Source organism: Sus scrofa, chromosome 13 (assembly GCF_054392235.1).
Source record: "Sus scrofa isolate SSC_HxYL_T2T_F1_AM1 chromosome 13, Sscrofa_HxYL_maternal_Yorkshire_Landrace_v2.0, whole genome shotgun sequence".
NCBI lineage: Eukaryota > Metazoa > Chordata > Mammalia > Artiodactyla > Suidae > Sus > Sus scrofa.
In genome coordinates, this window is record NC_139395.1 from 78,789,333 (window position 1) to 78,810,913 (window position 21,581).

The following is a 21,581-nucleotide window of genomic DNA, read 5'->3' on the forward strand; positions in this document are numbered from 1 at the left end:
GTACGGAAATAAGAAAGAGTGTATTAGTTAGAATGTTTAAATGTAATTTGTGGACTCTCCATGAAGTGTTGGTTAACCAAGGAAAGTTTATCATTTCATGTTTGCAGTTCAGGGTAGGGTAGTACCAGTCTTGGTTCACTTGGTTGACATAATTAAGCCTCTGTTTAAAAATGACTAAAGAAGGCAGGCAATACAAAGTTTATTTAATACTTGTGGACAGTATTCTTTCAGAAAACTGGGTGTAAAATGGGATAGAAAGCAGAAAGCTCTTAGAGGATAAAGAAAATTGCAGTTTGGGGTCTGAAAATATGTCAAGCCACATGCAAGACATGTCATAGCAAGGGAAGGACATTTTTGTAGTAGGGAAAATGGAAGTTGGGAGGGCAATAATAGACAAAGAGCCTATAGCTTTTCATTGGCTGAGTCCTTGTCTGGAAGAGAAGTCTTCTTCCTTTGGGTTTTGCTAAGGGCACAGGATGAAAGAGCTCCCCCTTCTAGTCTCCTAGCACTCTTTAATTGACTTAATTTAACTCTATTTATTAATTTTTAAAACATCTTTCTGCAGTTTAACACTGGCTTTCCAGCTGACTGAAACACGGCTTTGTTACAGAATTCAGAATAAACTTGACATTTGCATTCCTACTAAGCTTTGACAAAGTAAATTGACATTAGAGTTGATTTTCATAGCCCTAAATTATTACTCTCCCTTAAATAGTTATCAGTGGGCATTTGCCTGTTTTTTCTTAGGAAATGAGGCACTGAATTTGTGTGGATAGGTAGCGATAGATACAAGTCAGATGTGTCACTTTAACAGAATTCTCATCTACTGAAGCTCTTAAAGGTTAGTTGGTACATTTGAGAAATAGAGATTATATTTTCAATAATGATTTTTGTTGGCAAAGCAAGTAAATTAGACTTTTGTTCATTTGGAGAAAGAGGCAACTTTGTTGCTCTAATACATATAATTAAATTGAGTTGAGATCTACTTTAAATGAAAATTGAAAACAAATTACGTAATCAGTCAATGTAATGTTTGTAGTTATAGCTCTCATGTACAATTGATTAAGTAGACAAAAAAAGCTTTTCGCATTGTTGACCATTTATTTTATTCTAGTGGAGGAGGGATTACAAGCTGGCAACATTCGAAATTGGCTATAAAATATTACATATACTGACAATTTGTTTTTATATTTGTAGGAGCCCCACGTATATTCCATAGATCAAACTTAATAATACAGTGTATTAGTTTCCACTAGTGTTGGATTCAAGCAATCTCATGTTTGGCTAATTAAATTTATTTGTAAGGTTTTCTTTGTGCGTGTGTGGTTGTGTGTGAATCTTTATTATTAACCATGAGTGGAGCCTTTTACTTTGACACTTAGAAACATTTGTATTAATAATAGCAATTTTTTAGGTTCCAACTTCTTGAAATTGGACATTTGTAAAGTTAATGCATATCTTTTTCTGTCTTATTACAAATTATTTCCTTAATTTTATGACTTTGGGATGGCTGCCAGTGTCTTACTGGCTCAAAAATGATGATGTTGAGAAATAAATGATTATATTTTATATTTAGTTAGATTTATTAGTGCTGACTTGGGTTTTGTGCTCAAGCAAATGAGTTCACAGGAGTCATCTGAAGATTCTTGGGTCTCTGATTAAAGTTTAAATTCAACCACTAGAAGGTTATAATATTTTGTAAAGTTTAATCCTTGAGCCATTTTTTTCCACAGTTAACTACATTTGATTCAGATGTTAATGTAGTTCTCATTCAAGTTTTGACAAAAGTCTCTCATTCTGCTATACACTGCAACCTGTTTTAACACAGCGTTGAGATTCCACTGAGTGACAAATTAGTTTTCCTCTCCTTATCTCTTAAAAGTATGCACTTAAAAAATGTGAAACTTTCCAGTATCTTTCTAACTTATATTTTAGTTCAAATATCTTAAAATATGAATTAACTATGGGGGATGTCAGACAAATTTGTTCATTGGAATTTATACTGTATGTTTCTTTTTTTCTTATTTTTAAAAAAGTTTTATTGAAGTATAGTTGATTTACATTGCTGTGATAATTTCTGCTGTACAACAGTGATTCAATTGTACACACATCTTTTCTCTTTCAGATTCTTTTCCTATATAGGTTGTTGCAGAATTTTGGATAGAGTTCTTTCTACTATACATAAGGTCCACATTGGCCAAACATTCCACATACCTTAGCTGCATATGCCAATCCCAAACCCTGAGTCCATCCCTCCCCTCCTGCACCTGTCCCCTTGGTAACCATAAGTTTTGCAAAATCTGTGAGTCTGTTTCTGTTCTACAAACAAGTTAATTAGTATTCTTTTTTAAGGTTCCACATATAAGTGATATTATAGTGCATATTTTGAAACTTGTAGAAACTTGTTATTTACTGTATGTATATTTTTCAAGTTGTAAGTTGATTACAAGTAATAGAAATGCAATAGAAAATATTTCAGCATAGCAGTTTACTGGCTTACGTAAATAAAATAATATGGGGAAAAACTACTTCAGGTACAGCCAAATCCAGGAGCTCAAACAGGTTCATCAGTAATCTTTCATTTAAACTCTCTGCTTTCCTTTGAATCAGATTCTTTCTCTGAGAAACTCCTTTCTTTGTGTAGCCATGAGTACCAGCATCCTTACACCTTGGAAACTGCAAGTCCAACAAGAACAAAGATACTTATCCTATGTATCTCAGTAAAAGTCATGAAGTTAAATTCTGTGCCATTTTATAATGACCCAAACCCTGATCCAGTCTCTGTGGCTAGGAAGAAGGAATGTGTCAGTGGTTGACAAATCATGATGGCTAGAGAATCGCCAGCAACATCCTCTGAGATTTTGTTAGAAATACATTTTCTCAGGTTCCATCCTAGTCCCAGGGAATCAGAAAATTCCTGAGTGGGGCCCTACTACTGGGTTGTAAAGAGCCCTCCAAGTGATTCTGATGTACACTCAAGCTTGAAAATCATACAATGTTCTAATTGTCCCAGGCTGAATCTTTCTTGCAACCTCTGGAGCTTCACTGTAAATTCCATCTCATAGAAAGCACATAGGAAGAAAAAAGTCTAAGGAACTGATAGCAGAAAAAAAAAAAAAAAAAAAAAAGAGTAGATGTTACTCTGAAAAAGACAAGAGATATCCACTATGAGATTTCACCTCAACTTTTTCTTTGTTTCTAATGCAATTATTTCTCAGAACACTATTTATTATGAATAATAATATTCATAATATTATTCAGAAAGCCAATATTCTAATTAAGCAAGCATGCATTCTTGCTCCTCTAGGATACAGTGTTTTAGTTTAAGTTTCATCTCCAGATAGGTACATGGGTAATCTTTAAAGGTTTCCAGACCATATTATTTTATTATCAAATGCTTATTTAACTACAATTAAAACCTTCAAAAGTGAACCTTATCACTCCTCTGTGATAAATAGTAGAATATATTCATTTTACTTCAAAATTTCTCAATGAAAATAGCAGTGATGCCTACAGAATTTTAGAAGAGTTGGTCAGCACAGCAATATCATCCAAAATAATTTAAAAACAATTTTAAGAAAAAGCATCAAATAAAGGAGACAAACATAGCTTTGCACATCACTTAAGATTTTTAACTTCACTGGGGGCATTTGCACTTATTATCCAGGAGACGGCAGTAGAGAGTATATTTATAATCTGACTTTAACCCTAAGAATTCTCTAGATACTTGTTAAAAATAAAGATCTAAAGACTTCTTTTCGTGTTATTCTTATTTGGGAGGTATAGGGTGGAAACAGGGGATTTAGACTTACAATAGCTGCTGTAGAGAATTCTTACAATCAGGCATCTTTGGCACACTCTGTAGTGGTGAAAATGAGGATGCTACAGTGAAATGGTATGGGATTGAATCTTGGTTGTAGCTCCTTCTAGCTGGAGGTGAGTTACTTAAATACGTCAAGTCTCACATGTTGCAAGGACTATTATTTGTTTTTATTGTTCTTTTATTTTAACTCATCTGCCTGTTGCACCTTCTTATTTCTTATGCTGCAGATTGAGGACATGCAGTGGGGTAAAGGAGTTCGGGAGATACCCCCATCTGTGTGTACACTGCCATGCAAGCCCGGGCAAAGAAAGAAGACACAGAAGGGAACCCCCTGCTGCTGGACCTGTGAGCCTTGCGATGGCTACCAGTACCAGTTTGATGAGATGACATGCCAGCATTGCCCCTATGACCAGCGGCCCAATGAAAACCGAACAGGCTGCCAGGATATTCCCATCATCAAACTGGAATGGCATTCCCCATGGGCTGTCATCCCTGTCTTCCTTGCAATGTTGGGCATCATCGCCACTATATTTGTCATGGCCACTTTCATCCGCTACAATGACACTCCCATCGTCCGGGCATCTGGGAGGGAACTGAGCTATGTTCTGTTAACTGGCATCTTTCTCTGCTACATCATCACTTTCTTGATGATAGCCAAACCTGATGTGGCAGTGTGTTCTTTCCGGAGAGTTTTCTTGGGCTTGGGAATGTGCATCAGTTATGCAGCCCTCTTGACAAAAACCAATCGGATTTATCGCATCTTTGAACAGGGCAAGAAATCAGTGACAGCGCCCAGACTCATAAGCCCAACATCACAGCTGGCAATCACTTCCAGTTTAATATCAGTTCAGCTTCTAGGTGTTTTTATTTGGTTTGGTGTTGATCCCCCCAACATCATCATAGATTATGATGAACATAAGACAATGAACCCTGAGCAGGCCAGGGGAGTTCTCAAATGTGACATTACAGATCTTCAAATCATATGTTCCTTGGGATATAGCATTCTTCTCATGGTCACATGTACTGTGTATGCCATCAAGACTCGGGGTGTCCCAGAGAATTTTAATGAAGCTAAACCCATTGGATTCACTATGTACACAACATGTATAGTTTGGCTTGCCTTCATTCCAATTTTTTTTGGCACCGCTCAATCGGCAGAAAAGGTAAGTGAAAATGCACACCACAGCATGCATTTCAAAAATGTGCTCCTTTTTGTAAAGTTCAAAACCAAATTAGTTGTATAGAGCAAGAGGATTTAAAAATGCTGAATGTTGTTTCTAAGAGTAGGCAAATCCCGAATTAATAGGCGTCTGTGCTACAGAAGTCTAAAATCTTCATTGGGCTATGCTACCTTTATTTCACTGGAAACCAACCAGAGGTATAACCTTATCAAGTTAATTTATTGTAGAGTGATTCCATGTAGCAAGATATTATCCAGTACAAAATAATTTAATCTATCTAGATTAAATCTTTGATTTAATTCATTACTTACTCCTTCATCTTTCATACTTATTTCCTTGGGATAAGTGAGGAAAGTTACAGTCCTTTATTTTCCAAGATAAGATTGGTCATTACTGGGTCTCTCTTTTTTCCTAGTGGCTGTGTATGTTCTCACTGTGGATTGGATTATATATATGAGCTATACAATATGTGTGTGTGTATGTGTGTATATTTATATATATATATATATGATATATAGCTTTGATTTTCATTCCAGTGAAGGCTGCCCATAGCTAGATGCATGTTAACTGCATCAAATGATTCAGGCTGATACAAGAGACCCAAGTCTCCAACACTGGGAGAGACAGTATGTTGTAGGACAAGTGTCATCAAGCTGTAGTTTGAACATTAATGGGCTCTGCTTTACTGATCCTGAATATGGTTAGTGTTCATGCTCCTACCATATAGTTTTTTATGATTCTTTAAGTCAGGCAGTCCTAGTATGTTGAATCTTAATGCAGTTAATGTATGTCTAGCTCTAGGTTTGACATGTGTGCAAACCAGGCAATGTTATAGTGTTGGCTCCAAACATGATCCATGTACATCTGACCTCTGTACTCACATCTATGTGGTTTTGTATATATAAAAATTAGGCAATACTAATTTGTTGATCTTAATAAGATTCACTGTCCTTCGTATAATGAAGGCAGCTCTGACATGTCAGTATAGAAGCCAGAACTGAGACTTGGAGTCCTCTATACAAGAGTCTTCTATACACTCTGTAGAAGAAACATGGTTATATCTTGATTATAAATTGTCATGCTGGAGGGATTTAGGCTCATTCCATTTTACTCTGCAGAAGTGTCTTAAACATTGAAGGACTTAGTGCCCTAAATGGCAAAATCAAGGACTGAAGTAGAAATTTATATAAATTTATAAATCTACACTCCTAGGAATTAGTTGAAACTAATTGCTTTCATTGTTACTTCTCTTTTCTATATAATCATAGAAAGGATTAATGTACAGCTGGTTTTCCCCCTGAAAAAAATGTATTTAACCTAAATGGTTTGATTCAGAAGCTCTAAGTTTGGACTCTGTTTAAAATGAGAAAGGCAAATATCTTATGAAACCAGACAATTCTAAAGCCAAGGACAGTGAACGGTTTGAAACTATGGTTTAATCATAAAGTATCTTAGAGAAAGTTCTAAAATACATGCTCAACAAGCATTGTATGTTTCCAGCAATATGTTTCAAATTCATAATGCATATTTACTGCCTGTGAAACCAACTTGAATTTCATTTTATTGCTTTATCTTTCCCTGGGCCAAAGGAATAGTAAAATATGAGTTAGGGTAGTGAAATGTGATTGAGAGAAATGAAAAAAAAATCCCCCAACATACACTGATAAGTTGATAACAACAGACATTTTTATGGGGACTGATGTGTGCCATCAAAGCCTAGGGAACTAATAATCATTTTGATATTAAACACAATTTTCCATGAAACGTGTTAAAACATTAGCTCTTTTTCTTGTAAATTTGTGTTTGAGGAATATAGAAATCAGGGATAATTGCAGTTGTTCTATGGATGAGCCTTGTTGTGATGCGTATTTGACAATGTAAGTCTCTACCATTTCATTGGTCATTTCTAGCCATTTCTAGTCATGGCTATGAGTTTTGTCAGTTAACTTCAGGGATAGAAGTAACCCATGTTAAAACCTGAGAATGATACAATTTTTTAAGAATTGAATTCACTAATTCTAGTTGTACAAGAAGACATTGTGCTGGTAGAATAGGGTGACAGGGGAAATTAAGCTGTCTTCAAGCAGTATGCTTTTTATTTCAGAATTCAGAAGGCACTTATTTCTCTTTGTATGTTCTCAGTGGGTTATGATGCTTTACATGGTTGATTGACACAATTAAATGTACTAAATTACCAAATGGGAACAGTGAACTTTATATGAAAATGCATACTCCCTAATGCTAGACATATGGCTAGAGAAGCATGAGCGATCAATTAAAAATATTTTATGTACATGAAACCATAGAATTTAAATTGTGGTAGGCAGAAAAATACTACATGCAGCAAAGGAAACACACCAAAGGCATTGTTGCCAAGTTAATACATATGGAATCATAGGCCTTCCATTCTTGTTTAAGAGTTTAAGTGTTTCAACTGGAATAACTCCATTTTAACAGGATGAAAGAAAGAAAAGAAAAGGAAAGAAAGAATGAACAAACAAACTACACAATGAGTTCAGTAATAACTATTAACTGTTTCAGGAAATTAAGTGTGTTTTGATTATTGAGGGATATCATTGCGAAGTTTCTCATCAGTTGAGTTCATGAGCACAGCTTAAAATGTGAAAAATGTTCCTTCGCTTCTTGCAAAATATCAACCCTCAGGAAGTTTCATTTTGCTTTTGTTAAGGAGGATGCAGGATATTACCACTCTTGTTTTTATCACTGCTAACCCTGTGACTTCTAGAATGAGGATCTTGTGATGTGGCCAGGGCTAGAAGAGGTAATCTTATCTTAGTTACGATATTTACATGACTGAAATGATTCAAGGAAACAGTGGAAATAGTAGAACAATAGCACAGAAGAGCTAGCTGGTCTAGTGAAGTGCTGTTATATCCCATTATTATATATGCCACATTCTGTTAGAGGACTAGATTGTTTTCATGGAAAACAAAGGCTTTTGTAACTTTATAAAGTGTTTTGCATGCAGCCAGGTAGGGAAGATATAGGATACCTTGCCCAAATCTAGGAACCCCTGCAGATACTATGTTTATTCAGGTATTTTTAGCCAGCTTTTGTCTAGAGAACTTTTTAGGTAAGCATTTCATCCACATGGACAGGGAGTCAAGCTTTGAACCACTTGACTCTGCAAAGGCAAAGTCGGCCTTGGTGTAAATGGAAAAGGAAAAAAAGGGTCTCAGAGTTCTTTCCCTCTGTGCATGTGTGTTTGTTTGGATGGGGGTTGGTGAGAAGAGGACAAAGAAAAGAGCTCAGGCATTTTCTGATCACAGAAAAGTTCTGGGAAAAGAGTAGTAGCTTGAAGGAAGGGGTTCTATCTTCTGTAGTATCACCCACCGACCTCTCTTCTACACATATCAGAACAGAACCAGGTGCGTCACAATACTTAAATAATAGGATTCTTCAGTTGTCATTGAAGCATATTCCACTAAATGGCAGAATTAGGGCCACTCTTTTCAATCTCTGCACCAGCTCAGTGTTCTTAAGTCAGTGGTTAAAAAATATGTCCATGATAATCCCCAGAGAATTTTTTTTTAAAAAAGTATTGCATATCCATCCACCCCAACTATTTCAATATGGCTAGGATGGGCATAAAACTCTAGATTTCTTAAACAAGCATGCTGGAAAAACATCAATGGGAACCAAGCATGCTTCTTAAAACTACCTAAGCATTTTCTTCGTAATCCACAAAAGACATCCTATAAATATTTCCTGATTTCTAATTTCAAAGCCTTTGGGAAGAAATTAATTCCCAAAACAAATGGGAGATTCAGAGGTCAGGAAACCAGGATATGAGAAAGATAGTACCCATGATTGAAGACAAAGTCTAGAGTCAAAAGGTCTGAATGAAGTGTCAACTTCAAGGTTTGAGCTAGAGAACTTAAAAGCCAGGACCAAGACATTGACCCTAGAATCAGAGCTAGCAGAGAGCAGGATGATAGGAATGTTTCCCAAAATTATTTCTTGAAGGCCTGTGACTATAGGCTGAGACATTTTGATCTTCCAATTTTAGCAAATAGTACCCCCCCCCGGATCTAAACACAAAGCAAAACCAGCCTAGAATCAGAAATATTTGGTAGGTAGGCCAGCAGCAGAAACTCCAGTTAGAAGCCTCCCCTGGGAACATCCATATGCCATAGGTGTGGTCCTTAAAAACAAAAAAAGTGAAAAAGTAGGTGTAAGCTGTTTTTAACATATTATACATGAGGAGTTCTTTTATAGCACAGTGGCTTAAGGATCTGGCATGGTCACCATAGTGCCTTGGGTCACTGTGGTGCCTGTGGTGCGGGTTTGTTCCCAGCCCTAGGAACTTCTACATGCTACTGGGGCAGCAAAAAAAAAAAAAAATTGGTATATGGAATGAGGAGGCAAGATTGCACTTACATGATTTTAACTTGCAAACCTGAGAGGGTGTGGTAATGAAATTTAATAAAACCTCATCCTGTGGGCAAATTTTGAAAGAATGTGAATCCCATGTTTCATGCCCATATCAAACTTTGGGCAATAATCTCATCTTTTCTAAGGGATGAGCCAAGCTAATTTTAAATACAATGATGTCTAACCCCAAATACCTGTTGCTTTTCCTTACAATGAAATGTCCCTTTATGTATATGTTGAATTATGCATCATCTTCCTGTGGTGCATCCCACTCCCTCTCTAGTTCTGTAGTCCTGGGCTCTGCAACAGAGATAATGATGCCATAGAAAAGTAGCAAATCTACATTGTGAAGGGCTGTGTTTGGACTTTCTCCTTGAAGCTATGGAGATCAGACAAATATTTCTAAGTGTGGGAGAAATGTAAGCATAGGATACCTTGGAAAGTGAATCCTAGGGGTAGTGCTTAAGGATGAGCAAAGGTGAAGCAACTAGAGAACTATTTAAGTAGCTTTTAACATAGATCAAAAGATGGCATTGGCTTGAAGAAAGCCTGAGGGACCAGAAAAGATAGATCAGGTGGGAAAACTGTTCAAATGTTTTGAACATTAAAAGAATATGGCTAGGCCTTATCTTTCTTTGTGTTATGCTGCTTTATTGATAATATAAGAGACATGGGTTTTTTTTTTTTTATTTCGCAGGTTGTGAAAATAACATTGCCCACTATTTTATCTTTTTTTCAAACAATGACTAAATGAGGAAAGAAAGGACTCCCATTTTCCCATCCTGTAGAGACAGTCATTGCCAACAATCTGATGGTTCTATCTCTAGACATATAAGTACACACATACACAAACATGTTTTAAAAAAATGTTATTTTTCCTTCTGGAATGTTTACTAAGACCTTCACCTTGCATCTAAACACAGTGGAGAGAAATGTCCCAGGGCATAGATGATGCTGAGGCCATTTGTGCATTCCTGCTACTGGTGGTTGACGTGTTACGTCTGCTGTTTAATTTTGTCTGTTCAAATTTTTATCAAAAGCTTGTGAAACCATCTATTGTCTTCTTCCTGCTATGACTTTGGTGAACTGAGCTTCTTTCCAAACAGCACCCCTGAACTTGTTGCATATCTGGTGTTAGCCAGTAGCTAGGGATAATCCAATCCTCTTTTCTCCTTTCATGAAACATTAGCTAATTTGAAGTACAGTCACCTAAGATAATTGGAGCCTTTACCATCTCAATCCTTTCCTTTAGCCAGAAAGGTAGTTCAACAAGTACAACCCAAAAACCTGTGTAAAACTGAACTGAGCTTGAACTAATAAGGAAATAACTACATTGAAACAAATGCTCCAACCATTCAAGGTTTAAATGAGAAGTGCTCCAGAAAGAGACATTTCTGCTAAAGAGGAAGACTCAACAGGAGTCTTGAATCTGCCCCACATATGTGCTCCCTGGAGTCCAGTGTTCCCATTAGATGCCTTTCACTTTGAGACCTCAGCCACCAAAAGTTCCAGTCACGGGGACCCAGGCCTCATCTTTATAAGCAGTATCAGGATGAAAAGAAAAATCTCTGTTCTTTAGCATTTCTGAGAACATCACATACCACCTGTCATTCTCATAAACATGTCTCCTCAAAGCATAGGAAATCATCATGAAACATAATATGATACTGAGCAGTCAGGGGATTGCCACGTCCAGCCCTGGGGGCATGAAATCCCCTTACTGTAGGTCATAATAATGGTCTAGCTGGGGTTTCTTTCATGTCTCAGATGCTCTCTGGTTTTAGAAGACCATTCGTCCCTACTTCATCAGCCTTGGGGGCATGAAATTCCCTTACTGTAGGTCATAATAATGGTCTAGCCAGGGTTTCTTTCATGTCTCAGATGCTCTCTGGTTTTAGAAGACCATTCATCCCTACTTCATCATCCTATGGTACTCAGAACCTAATCATTGCATGATTTGGACATGTCATCTGATCTTTGTGGCCCTAGGATTTTTCATCTGCAGGATGAACATAATTATTCCTTCTTCTAGTTTTGTTTGAGAGCAAATGAGTACTTGAAATTGTTTAGCATGACATTTAAAAGACTTAAACCATGTACTGGGGAGGATATAGAACAACTCTCAGACTCTGCTAGTGGGAATGTCACAGAGAGTATAATCACTTTGGAAAAGAGTCTGGCAGGTTCTTAAAGTGGTAAGCATACACCTACCACACACACCTTTCCATTCCTCCTCAGTCTTTACCCATGAGATATAAAAATTATGTCCATACAAAGACTTGCTCAAGGTTGCATTTTTTTTGGTAGATTTATTTTTAGTAGTCACAAACTGGAAACATCAAAAGTGCCTATCAGTTGTTGAATGGGTAGGCAAATTATAGTCTGTCCATAAACTGGAATACACTCTTCAGTTAAAAAAAAAAATTTGATTATTGATACATCCAACAGCATGGATGGATATTCAGCAATTATGTCAAGTGAAAGAATGTAGATAAAATCATGTGTATTATTCCATTTATATCAAATTCTTTTTAAAAGTCAGATTAATTTATAGTGACAGAAAGCAGATCAGTCGTAGGCTGGGGGTGAGGGTGATGCTGAAGCATTACAAAGGAGCACAAGGAAATTTGGAGAGTGACATATGTTTTCAATATTTTGATTATGGTGTTGGTTTCACATATGAATCCATGAGTTTTGATGTCAAAGCTTATCAAATAGCATGCCTTAAATATGTGCAGTTTATTATATATCAGTTATGTCAATAAAACCTTTAAAAGTCACTCTCCACAGAAACCTTTATTTTCTTTTCCTCCTCCTCCTTCCTTTTAAAACTTAATTCATCTATTGGCCTGTTTCCACAATGCTAACACTAGAAATTGCACCCATAATGAAACTAAAATTGTACAAATGAGTTAGAGTATAGAGAACACCTCACACACTCTCTGGCAAAATGGTAAATGCTCAATAAAGTAGAACTGTATCCTTCCATCCTAGGCTCCCCTTAGCAAACTTTCTATGTCAGGGCAGGTGGGGGAATGAAAGGTCAAATAGCCTTGTACTGGGGCAACTGTAACTAGAGGTTGTTGTAGTTAAAGGAAAAACAAGTTCTAACTCCAAGAGGTTGGTAGAGGTGAAATCTTAGAGGACCTAGTATTTTAGGGAAGGGAGAGTGTACCACATTGAGTTTTAGAGCAGGGTGGTGATATTGTTGGGTTTATGTTTTCAAAAGATTACTTCTGGTTTGTGTGGTGGTTTGCATGATAGTTATACTATTGTGATGTATAATAAGAAATATGTATTTGATCTTTATCCCATTTCTGGTAAGGAGCTCCTAAAACCCTTTGAATTTCCCAAGTGAGGAGAGCTTTGAAGGTTATATCTCTGTTAATAAAGGTTTAATTATATTAATGAAATGACTCTTGGACCTCCAGGAGAGGTTGCCAGGAGACCCAACCATGTGATTAGTGGGTTGGGATTTTCATTTCTACCCTCAAGCTCTGCACAGGGGCTGGAAGTTGAATCAATCATTTATGGCCAATTATTAATCATTTATGCCTTTTTAATGAAGCCTTTGTAAAAACCAAAAAGGATGTGGTTTGGAGAGCTTCTGGATTGGTGAATCTGGGGAGATTTGGGGAGAGTGGTGTGCCCAAGAGCATTCAAGGTCTGCACCCTTTCCCTATACTTATGTGCTACACATATCTTCCCTCCAGCCATTCCTGAGTTACATCCTTTCATTTTTATTTAAATATCCTCTAGTAAGTAAAATATTCCTAAATTCTGTGAGCCACTCTGGCAAAGCAAGCCAGCCTAAGGAGGGAGTGTCATTGGAATCTGCAATCTGCAGCCAGTAGGTTAGAAGCACAGGTGACACCCTGGACTAGCAGCTGTAATCTGAATTGGGAGTGAGGTACAGTCTTAAGGGACTGAACCCTTAGCTTATGCATCTGGTGCTATCCTCAATAGTGTCAGAATTGAGTTGACTTCTAGGATACCCAGCATGTCTGGGTGGTCAGCAGTGGCCAGAGCATTGCTTGGTGTTGCAGGGGAAAAATTCCCATATGTTGGAATGGGATGCAGTGGTTACCAGTGATGATTTAAGTGCATTTTCCCTATAATCAGACTTTTAGGCCCATGATAGTATATAAACTGAGGAATGAGGAAAAGTGAAAACAGTCTCTTGGATGAAAAGATTGGATCAGAGCCTGCAGAGTCTGTATTTTCCTTCCCTTCTGGTGAAGGGGCCAGCAAACCTTCCATACCAAAGAATGTCAGATGGGACCTTGGGAATTAAAATTCTGCCCCCATCCCTGTTCCATAATGCGGAAGAGGTTTTGGGGACACTGCCTCCACTCTACACTCTCCCTCCCCAAGTACAGAGGGGGACTTGCAGGTGAAATGCAACGTGGTAATGGTTGATATATATTACAGGTATTAGTAAGAGTTTGTTTTGAAGAATGTTTATATACCAGAATTACTGTCTGTACACCCCCTCATCATTTTGTGTATTCTCTGTATTGCTACCGCTCTCTTTTCTTCCAAAGATAACAGGTCTCTGCACTTTAAACCAGAAGCACTTCCCAGTGAATAAAGCTGTCCTCAGATGATTGACCCTTGGGTCTTGGGAATCAGGATGTATGTCATCCGCTATGGAGTTGCACATCTTCTCATAGCCCAGCCTATTAACCTGTGCCTTTGGTAGCTCTCTACCCCTGCTCAGCACTGCACTTGGCTCTCAGGGTATGATGGGGTTTGGACATAACACCATTGGGAAGTCAGTGCATCTGGATGTTAATAGTCTCTGATAAGAGACTCCAAGGAGGGCTCCTATGTAATTTCTCAATTCTGATGGAATAGAAGTTATAGTTCCCCATTCAGGTCTCAGGCACATAAGGACGTTAGGGAAGAGAAGGGGTCCAAGTAGTCAATAGAAAAATTATAAGGCAAGATTGAGCATACACTGTGGCAATGGAGTTTAAAGACAAGCCACTGCCACTCAGCACTTCATTGAGATTTTTGAAAGTTTTTATATATCTGACAGAGGAACCTCAGATACATTGGGTCATCAGTAAAAATCTGTTGGTAGAAAATTGAAGGGTGAAACAAGAAGTCCCATTTTCTTTCTTGTATCCCCTGCTCTCCAATCTTCACTTTGAATTTTGAAGTAGTGATCTCACTTTTCTGGTTTATCACTTACAAGAAGCAAAAACTGTTTCCAAAGAGGCTTTTAAGGAGTCAGCTGTTCACACCTGGGAGATTCTGGCCAACAGACCCAAAGACCCAAATCATCTTGTGATTCAATCACAAACTGGTTTTAGCACCCATAACAGGATATTTAGTCTGGATCAATCTGCCTTCCAATACTATCAATCCCATCGCATTTCTCCACTAACCTTCCCAGTGCCTTGTCAAAGTCACCAGATTGGGATATCATGGCCAAATTGCTCTATTGATGTGGCAAGGGCTGCTGCCTGGTGGTGGACCACATACCAAATGAATGAGGTTCTTAGTTTTAACCCAGGAATCAGGTCATTATCTCCTCATTTAATGTTCCAGATTGTGAGATCTTAAAGTATTTTGTGCAATTTTTCTGCTTTAGGAAATTTAACTGAGAGACAAGGAACTACCTAGATGTTTTAATTTGTGAAGTAAAATTTAATTTAATTTTAAGCCTTTTTTGTTTTTCCCCCAGAAACCTTGCTGGCTAAATGGGGATAGAAATAAGGGTTTTCTGACTTTGGCATTTTTGTATTAGTTTTGGAATTTGGATGCCACCAAGTTATAATGTGGTGGCAAATGATCTCAGGATATTCAGACTTTCTGCTGTTGAAAATAGGGCACAAAAGCTAATAAACAACAATCAGAGGGAAACTGCTGATACAGAAGCTTAACTGAAAACTCTAGGAATGCCTACATAAGAAAAGATTTCACCATCTGACCCCAGGGTTAAGAGCTGTGCAGATGATTTGTAAGCAAGCTCATTAAATTTTCAATCCTAATAAAAAGCTTTGGGAAGTAGAAAGGACTGTCATTTCATTTTGTCGCTGAAACCCAATTTCCCGCCATATCTGTTACAAAGAGAAAATGTGAGGAAATAATTTCGTAATGGTCATGCTCACAATTGGTCAGACCGATACAGAAGCATCAGTGTCTGTAATGGGTCCTCAGGTGCCTAAAATTAAAAATTGTCCCTGTAACATGTCTATGCATTCCAGTAAGCTGATATGTCCCAGCTAATTGCTTGACATATAACCAGCCATCAGTTTTTGATCCATTGCACGGGTCTGGGAAAAAAAAACAGGTTACCAAAACTTCAAATATGAAAGATTTTTGTTCACCGCCATTCCTTGCCTCCAGTGCCTACTACCTCTGAGCTAGATATTCTAGGAGAGGGGATTTTAAAATAGTTTCATTATCTTTTATAATGTCCCCTCGTTATTTAGCAATCAACTTTTAAGTGTCTGTAACATGCAAAACCCAGAAGCGCCAACAACTGAGGATCATCTCAGTCCTTTAAAAAAAAGTTCTCTGCATTCACTGTGGCTCAGTGGGTTAAGGATCCAGTATTGTCACTGCTGTGGTTCTGGTTACTGCAGTGGCATGGGTTTGATCCCTGGCCTGGGAACTTCTATATGCTGTGGATGCAGCCAAAAATTTTTCTCCAGTGGCTTCCCATTGATAATAATTTATAATTTATCATCATCATCTTCATCATCATTATTACCTTCCTGCCATCATCAGAATTAGAATAGATAGTATTTAAGCACTTCCTTAGAGTCTATGAGACTTAGGTCAAGGGTTGTAAACTGTGGCTCTTGAGCTAAATCCAAACACCTGTATGTTTTTATAAATAAAAGTTTTATTGGGACATAGCCATGTTCATTAATTCACATACTCCCCAAAGGCTGCTTTCATGCTAAGCGCAGACTTGAGTTGACGTGGTTGAGATAGTGTGGCCTGCAAGTCAGAAATATTTATAATGTGGATCTTTATGAAAATGTTTACAGTCCCTACCTTAGATGATCTGGTAGTGACAAGATGTGGGGGGCAGGATTTGCAGTTTTGAATAGGTAGTCAAAGAAGGTCTCACTGAGAAGATGACCTTTGAGCAAACACATAAAGAAGTGAACTATTAAGAGATCTAGAAAGAGCATTCCAGGTAAAGTGAAGATCAGAGCAAATTTTCTGGGGAAAAAGTATGTCAGGAGCATTTGAGAAATACCAGGGAGGGCAGTATTTTTAAGAAGTTGGGTATTAGGAGATGGGCATAGAAGGACAGAGGACACAGGAACAATTCATGTGGAATCAGGCAGGGTGAGATGGGAAGCTTTTAGAGGGTTTTGTATGAGAGCAAAATCTTTTGACTTTGATTTTCTTTCTATTTTTAATTTTTTTGATTTTTAAATAAAATTATAGTTGATTTCCAATATTTCATCAATTTCTGCTATACAGCAAAGTGACCCAGCCCCATACATACATATATATATATGTACACATACATATATATATATACACATATATATATATGCACATATACATTCTTTTTTTTCCATGATACTTTCCATCATGTTCCAACCCAAGAGACTAGACACAGTTCCCTGTGCTGTACAGTACAGCCCCATTACTTATATGTTCTAAATGTACTAGTTTGCATCTATCAACCCCAAACTCCCTGTCCATCTCACTCTTTTCCCCTTCTTCCCTGGCAAACACAAGTCTGCTCTCCATATCCTTGATCCATTTCTGTTTTGTCAATAGGATCATTTGTGCCATGTTTTAGATTCCCCATGTAAATGACATCATATGGTATTTGTTTCTCTCTTTCTGGCATACTTCACTGTATATGAGAATCTCTAGTTGCATCCACATTGCTGCAAATGGCATTATTTTGACCTTTTTTATGGCTGAGTGGTATTCCATGGTATATATGTACCACTTGTTATTTTCTTAAAAAAATATTTATTTATTTATTTTTAATTATTTCCCCAATACAATTTTTCTTCTATTGTACAGCATGATGACCCAGTTACACATAGATGTACACATTCTGTTTTCTCACGTTATCATGCACCATCATAGGTGACTAGACATAGTTCCCAGTGCTACACAGCAGGATCTCATTGCTAATCCATTCCAAAGGCAATAGTCTGCATCTACTAACCCCAAGCTCCCAATCCATCCACCCCCTCCACCTTGGCAACCACAAGTCTGTTCTCCAAGGCCATGATTTTTTTTTTTCTGTGGAAAGGTTCATTTGTGCCCTATATTAGATTGCAGATATAAGTGATATCATATGGTATTTTTCATTCTCTTTCTGACTTATGTCACTCAGTATGAGAGTCTCTAGTTCCATCCACATTGCTGCAAATGGCATTATTTTTTTCTTTATGTGGCTTAGTAGTATTCCATTGTGTATATATACCACCTCTTCCTAATCCAATCATCTGTTGATGGACATTTGGGTTGTTTCCTTGTCTTGGCTATTGTGAGTAGTGCTGCAATGAGCATGCACATGCATGTGTCTTTTTTTAAGGAAAGTTTTGTCCAGATATATGCCCAAGAGTAGGATTGCTGGGTTATGTGGTAGCTCTATGTATAGATTCTAAGGTATCTCCATACTGTTCTCTGTAGTGGTTGTACCAGCTTACATTCCCACCAACAGTGCAGGAGGGTTCCCTTTTCTCCATACCCCCTCCAGCATTTGTGATTTGTGGACTTATTAATGATGCCATTCTGACTGGTGTGAGGTGGTATCTCATGGTAGTTTTGATTTGCATTTCTGTAATAATTAGGGATGTTGAACATTTTTTTTCATGTTCTTGTTGGCCATCTGCACATCTTCCTTGGAAATATGTATATTCAGGTCTTTTGACCATTTTTCAATTGGGTTGTTGGCTTTTTTGTTGTTGAGTTGTATGAGTTGCTTCTATATCCTAGAGATTAAGCCCTTGTCCATTGCACCATTTGAAACTATTTTCTCCCATCCTGTAAGTTGTCTTTTTGGTTTCCTTTGCTGTATAAAATCTTTTCAGTTTTATTAGGGCCCATTGGTTTATTTATTTATTTTTTATTATTTTTTAAAATAGTTATTTCCCCAGTACAATTTTTTTTCTACTGTATAGCATGGTAACCCAGTTACACATACATGACACATTCTATTTTCTCACATTATCATACTCTATCGTAAATGACCATTGGTTTATTTTTGCTTTTATTTCTGTTCCTTTGGGAGACTGACCTGAGAAAACATTTGTAAGGTTGATGTCAGAGAATGTTTTGCCTATGTTCTCTTCCAGGAGTTTGATGGTTTCTTATATTAAAGCCTTTAAGCCATTTTTAGTTTATTTTTATGCATGGTGTGAGGATGTGTTCTAGTTTCATTGATTTGCTTGCAGCTGTCCAGGTTTCCCAGCAATACTTGCTGAAAAGAAGACTGTCTTTTTCCCATTTTATGTTCTTGCCTCCTTTGTCAAAGATTAATTGACCATAGGTATATGGGTTTATTTCTGGGTTCTCCATTATTTTCCATTGGTCTTTCTGTCTGTTTTGGTACCAGTACCACACTGTCTTGATGACCGTGGCTTTGTAGTATTGCCTGAAGTCTGGGAGAGTTATGCCTCATGCTTTGTTTTTGTTCTTCAGAATTGCTTTGGCAATTCTGGATCTTTTGTATATGTACCACTTGTTCTTAATCCATTCATCTGTTGATGGGTGTTTTGGTTGTTCCCTGTCTTGGGTATTGTGAATAGTGCTGTAATGAACATAAGGGTGCATGTATCTTTTTGAATGAAAATTTTGTCTGGAATATGCCCAAAAGTGAGATTGCTGGATCATATAGTAGTTCTATATTTAGTTTTATGAGGTACCTCTGTACTGTTTTCCTTCACCAACAGTGAAGGAGGATTCTTTTTCTCCACATCCTCCCCAGCATTTGGTCTTTGTTGACTTGTTAATGATGGCCATTCTGACCTGTGTAAGGTGATACCTCATTGTATTTTTAATTTTCATTTCTCTAAAAATTAGTGATGTTGAACATTTTTTAATGTGCCTATAGGCCATCTGTTTGGAGAAAATGTTTGTTTAGGTATTTTGCCCATTTTTCTGATTGGTTTTTTCATTGTTGAGTTTTATGGTTTGTTTGTATATTTTGGAGATTAAGCCCTTGTCCATTGTATTGTTTGCAAAGAGTTTATCCTATTTTGTGTGTTGTCCTCTCGTTTTGTTTCCTTTGCTATGCAAAACTTTTGTGTTTAATTAGGTCCCATTGGTTTATTTTTGGCTTTATTATCATTATTCTTGGAGGTGGATCAAATAAGATGTTGCTGTGATTTTTGTCAAAGAGCCTTCTGCCTATATTTTCCTCTAGGAGTTTTATATTATCTGGACTTACATTTAGATCTTTAGTCCATTTTGAGTTTATTGTTATGTGTGGTATTAGTATTCTAATTTCATTCTTTGATATGTAGCTGTCCAGTTTTCCTAGTACCACTAATTGAAGAGTCTATATTTCCCAACTGTTTGTTTTTGCCTCCTTTGTCATAGTTAGTTGAATGTAGGTGCTTGAGTTTATTTCTGGGCTTTCCATCCTGTTCTGTTGATCTGTATTTCTGTTTTTGTACAGTACCATATTGTTTTGATGACTGTAGCTGTGTAGTATACTCTGAAATCAGGGAGCCTGATTCCTCCAGTTCTGTTTTTCCCTTTCATTATTGCTTTGGCTATTCAGGGTCTTTTGTGTTTCCATACAAATTTTAAAATATTTTGTTCCACTTTTGTGAAGAATGTCCTTGGTAATTTGATATGGATTGCTTTGAATCTGTATATTTCCTTGAATATTATAGTCATTTTGATAATATTGAATCTTCCATCCAAGAGCAATCTATATCTTTCCATCTGTTTGTGTCATCTTTGATTTCTTTCATCAGCATCTTACAGTTTTCAGAGTGAAGGTCTTTTGTCACTTTATATAGGTTTATTTCTAGGCATTTTATTCTTTTTGATGTGTTGGTAAATGGAATAGTTTCCCTAATTTCTCTTTCTGATCTTTCATTGCTAGTATATAGAATGCAATTGATTTTTGTGTATTAATTTTGTATCCTGCAATTTAATCAAATTATTTGGTGCTCTTTAACAGTTTTCTGGTAGTGTCTTTAGGATTTTCTACCTATAGTATCATGTCATCTGCAAACAGTGATAGTTTTACTTCATTTCCAATTTGGATTCCTTTTACTCCTTTTTCTTCTCTGGTTGCTATGGCTAGGACTTCTAAAACTATGATTAAGATCAGGAGGCGGGGAGGCAAAATGTGTAAAGGGATCAACTGTCTGGTGATGGATGAAATCTAAAGTTTTTGGGTGAGCAGGCTGAAAGGGATACAGAGGTAGAAATACAATGTTGTCCATGTGAAACATAACATGTTACAAAACAATGTTACTTCAATAAAAAACCAATAATAAATTAAAAATAATGTTCTAAATAACAACAACAGCAAAAAACCAATGGTAAAAGTGAAGATCCTTTGACTTTGAGGGTTTTTTTGTTTGTTTGTTTGTTTTTGTTTTGCTTTTTAGGATCATACCTGAGGCATATGGAAGTTCCTGGGATAAGGGTCCAACTGGAGCTACAGCTGATGGTCTACACCACAGCCACAGCAAGGCAGGATCTGAGCCACATCTGTGACCTACACCACAGCTCACAGGAGCACCAGATCCTTATCAGACTGAGTGAGGCCAGGAATTGAACCCACAACCTCATTGCTACTGGTCAGATTCGCTTCCACTGTTCCACAATGGGAACTCCTGACTTTGCTTTTTAAAGGATCAATCTGACATACATTTTATTTCCTGTAAAGCACTTAAAACCATGCCTTGTAGATATTAAATGTATTAAAATTATTAAATGTTCAATAAAATTTAGATATTTTTTATTTGTAGTATTAGTATTATCATCTTCCAAACTGCACACATTTTCTAAAATTTTACCAGGGCATATATATGCATGTGTATATAGTTTTTTTAAATAAGAAAACCTTAATTTCTTCTATTCCCTTCCACACCCATGAACATGTCATTTTTCTACTGCTGATTAGAATCCAGTTTGTGATTGGAGAAACAAAGAAACTTAATTCTTGCTCTAAATCTGTCCTGGAACTGAGCCAGGAAATGTTAAACCTAGTAGACCTG

General features: G+C 37.1%; 1 protein-coding gene across 21 annotated transcripts in view; it reads left to right on the forward strand.

The window, feature by feature from the left end:
• Nucleotides 1-21,581, forward strand: part of GRM7 (glutamate metabotropic receptor 7) — an 894,437-nt gene that overhangs the window by 710,768 nt on the left and 162,088 nt on the right. For all 21 annotated transcript variants that reach the window (XR_014823664.1, XR_014823663.1, XR_014823654.1 and 18 more), the window contains exon 8: nucleotides 4,051-4,986. Coding sequence is in view for 5 of the 21 variants with exons in the window: in XM_021071050.2 (XP_020926709.1) it covers nucleotides 4,051-4,986 (936 nt within the window). In the remaining 16 variants the exon portion in view is untranslated. The remainder of the gene's footprint in view (nucleotides 1-4,050; nucleotides 4,987-21,581) is intronic.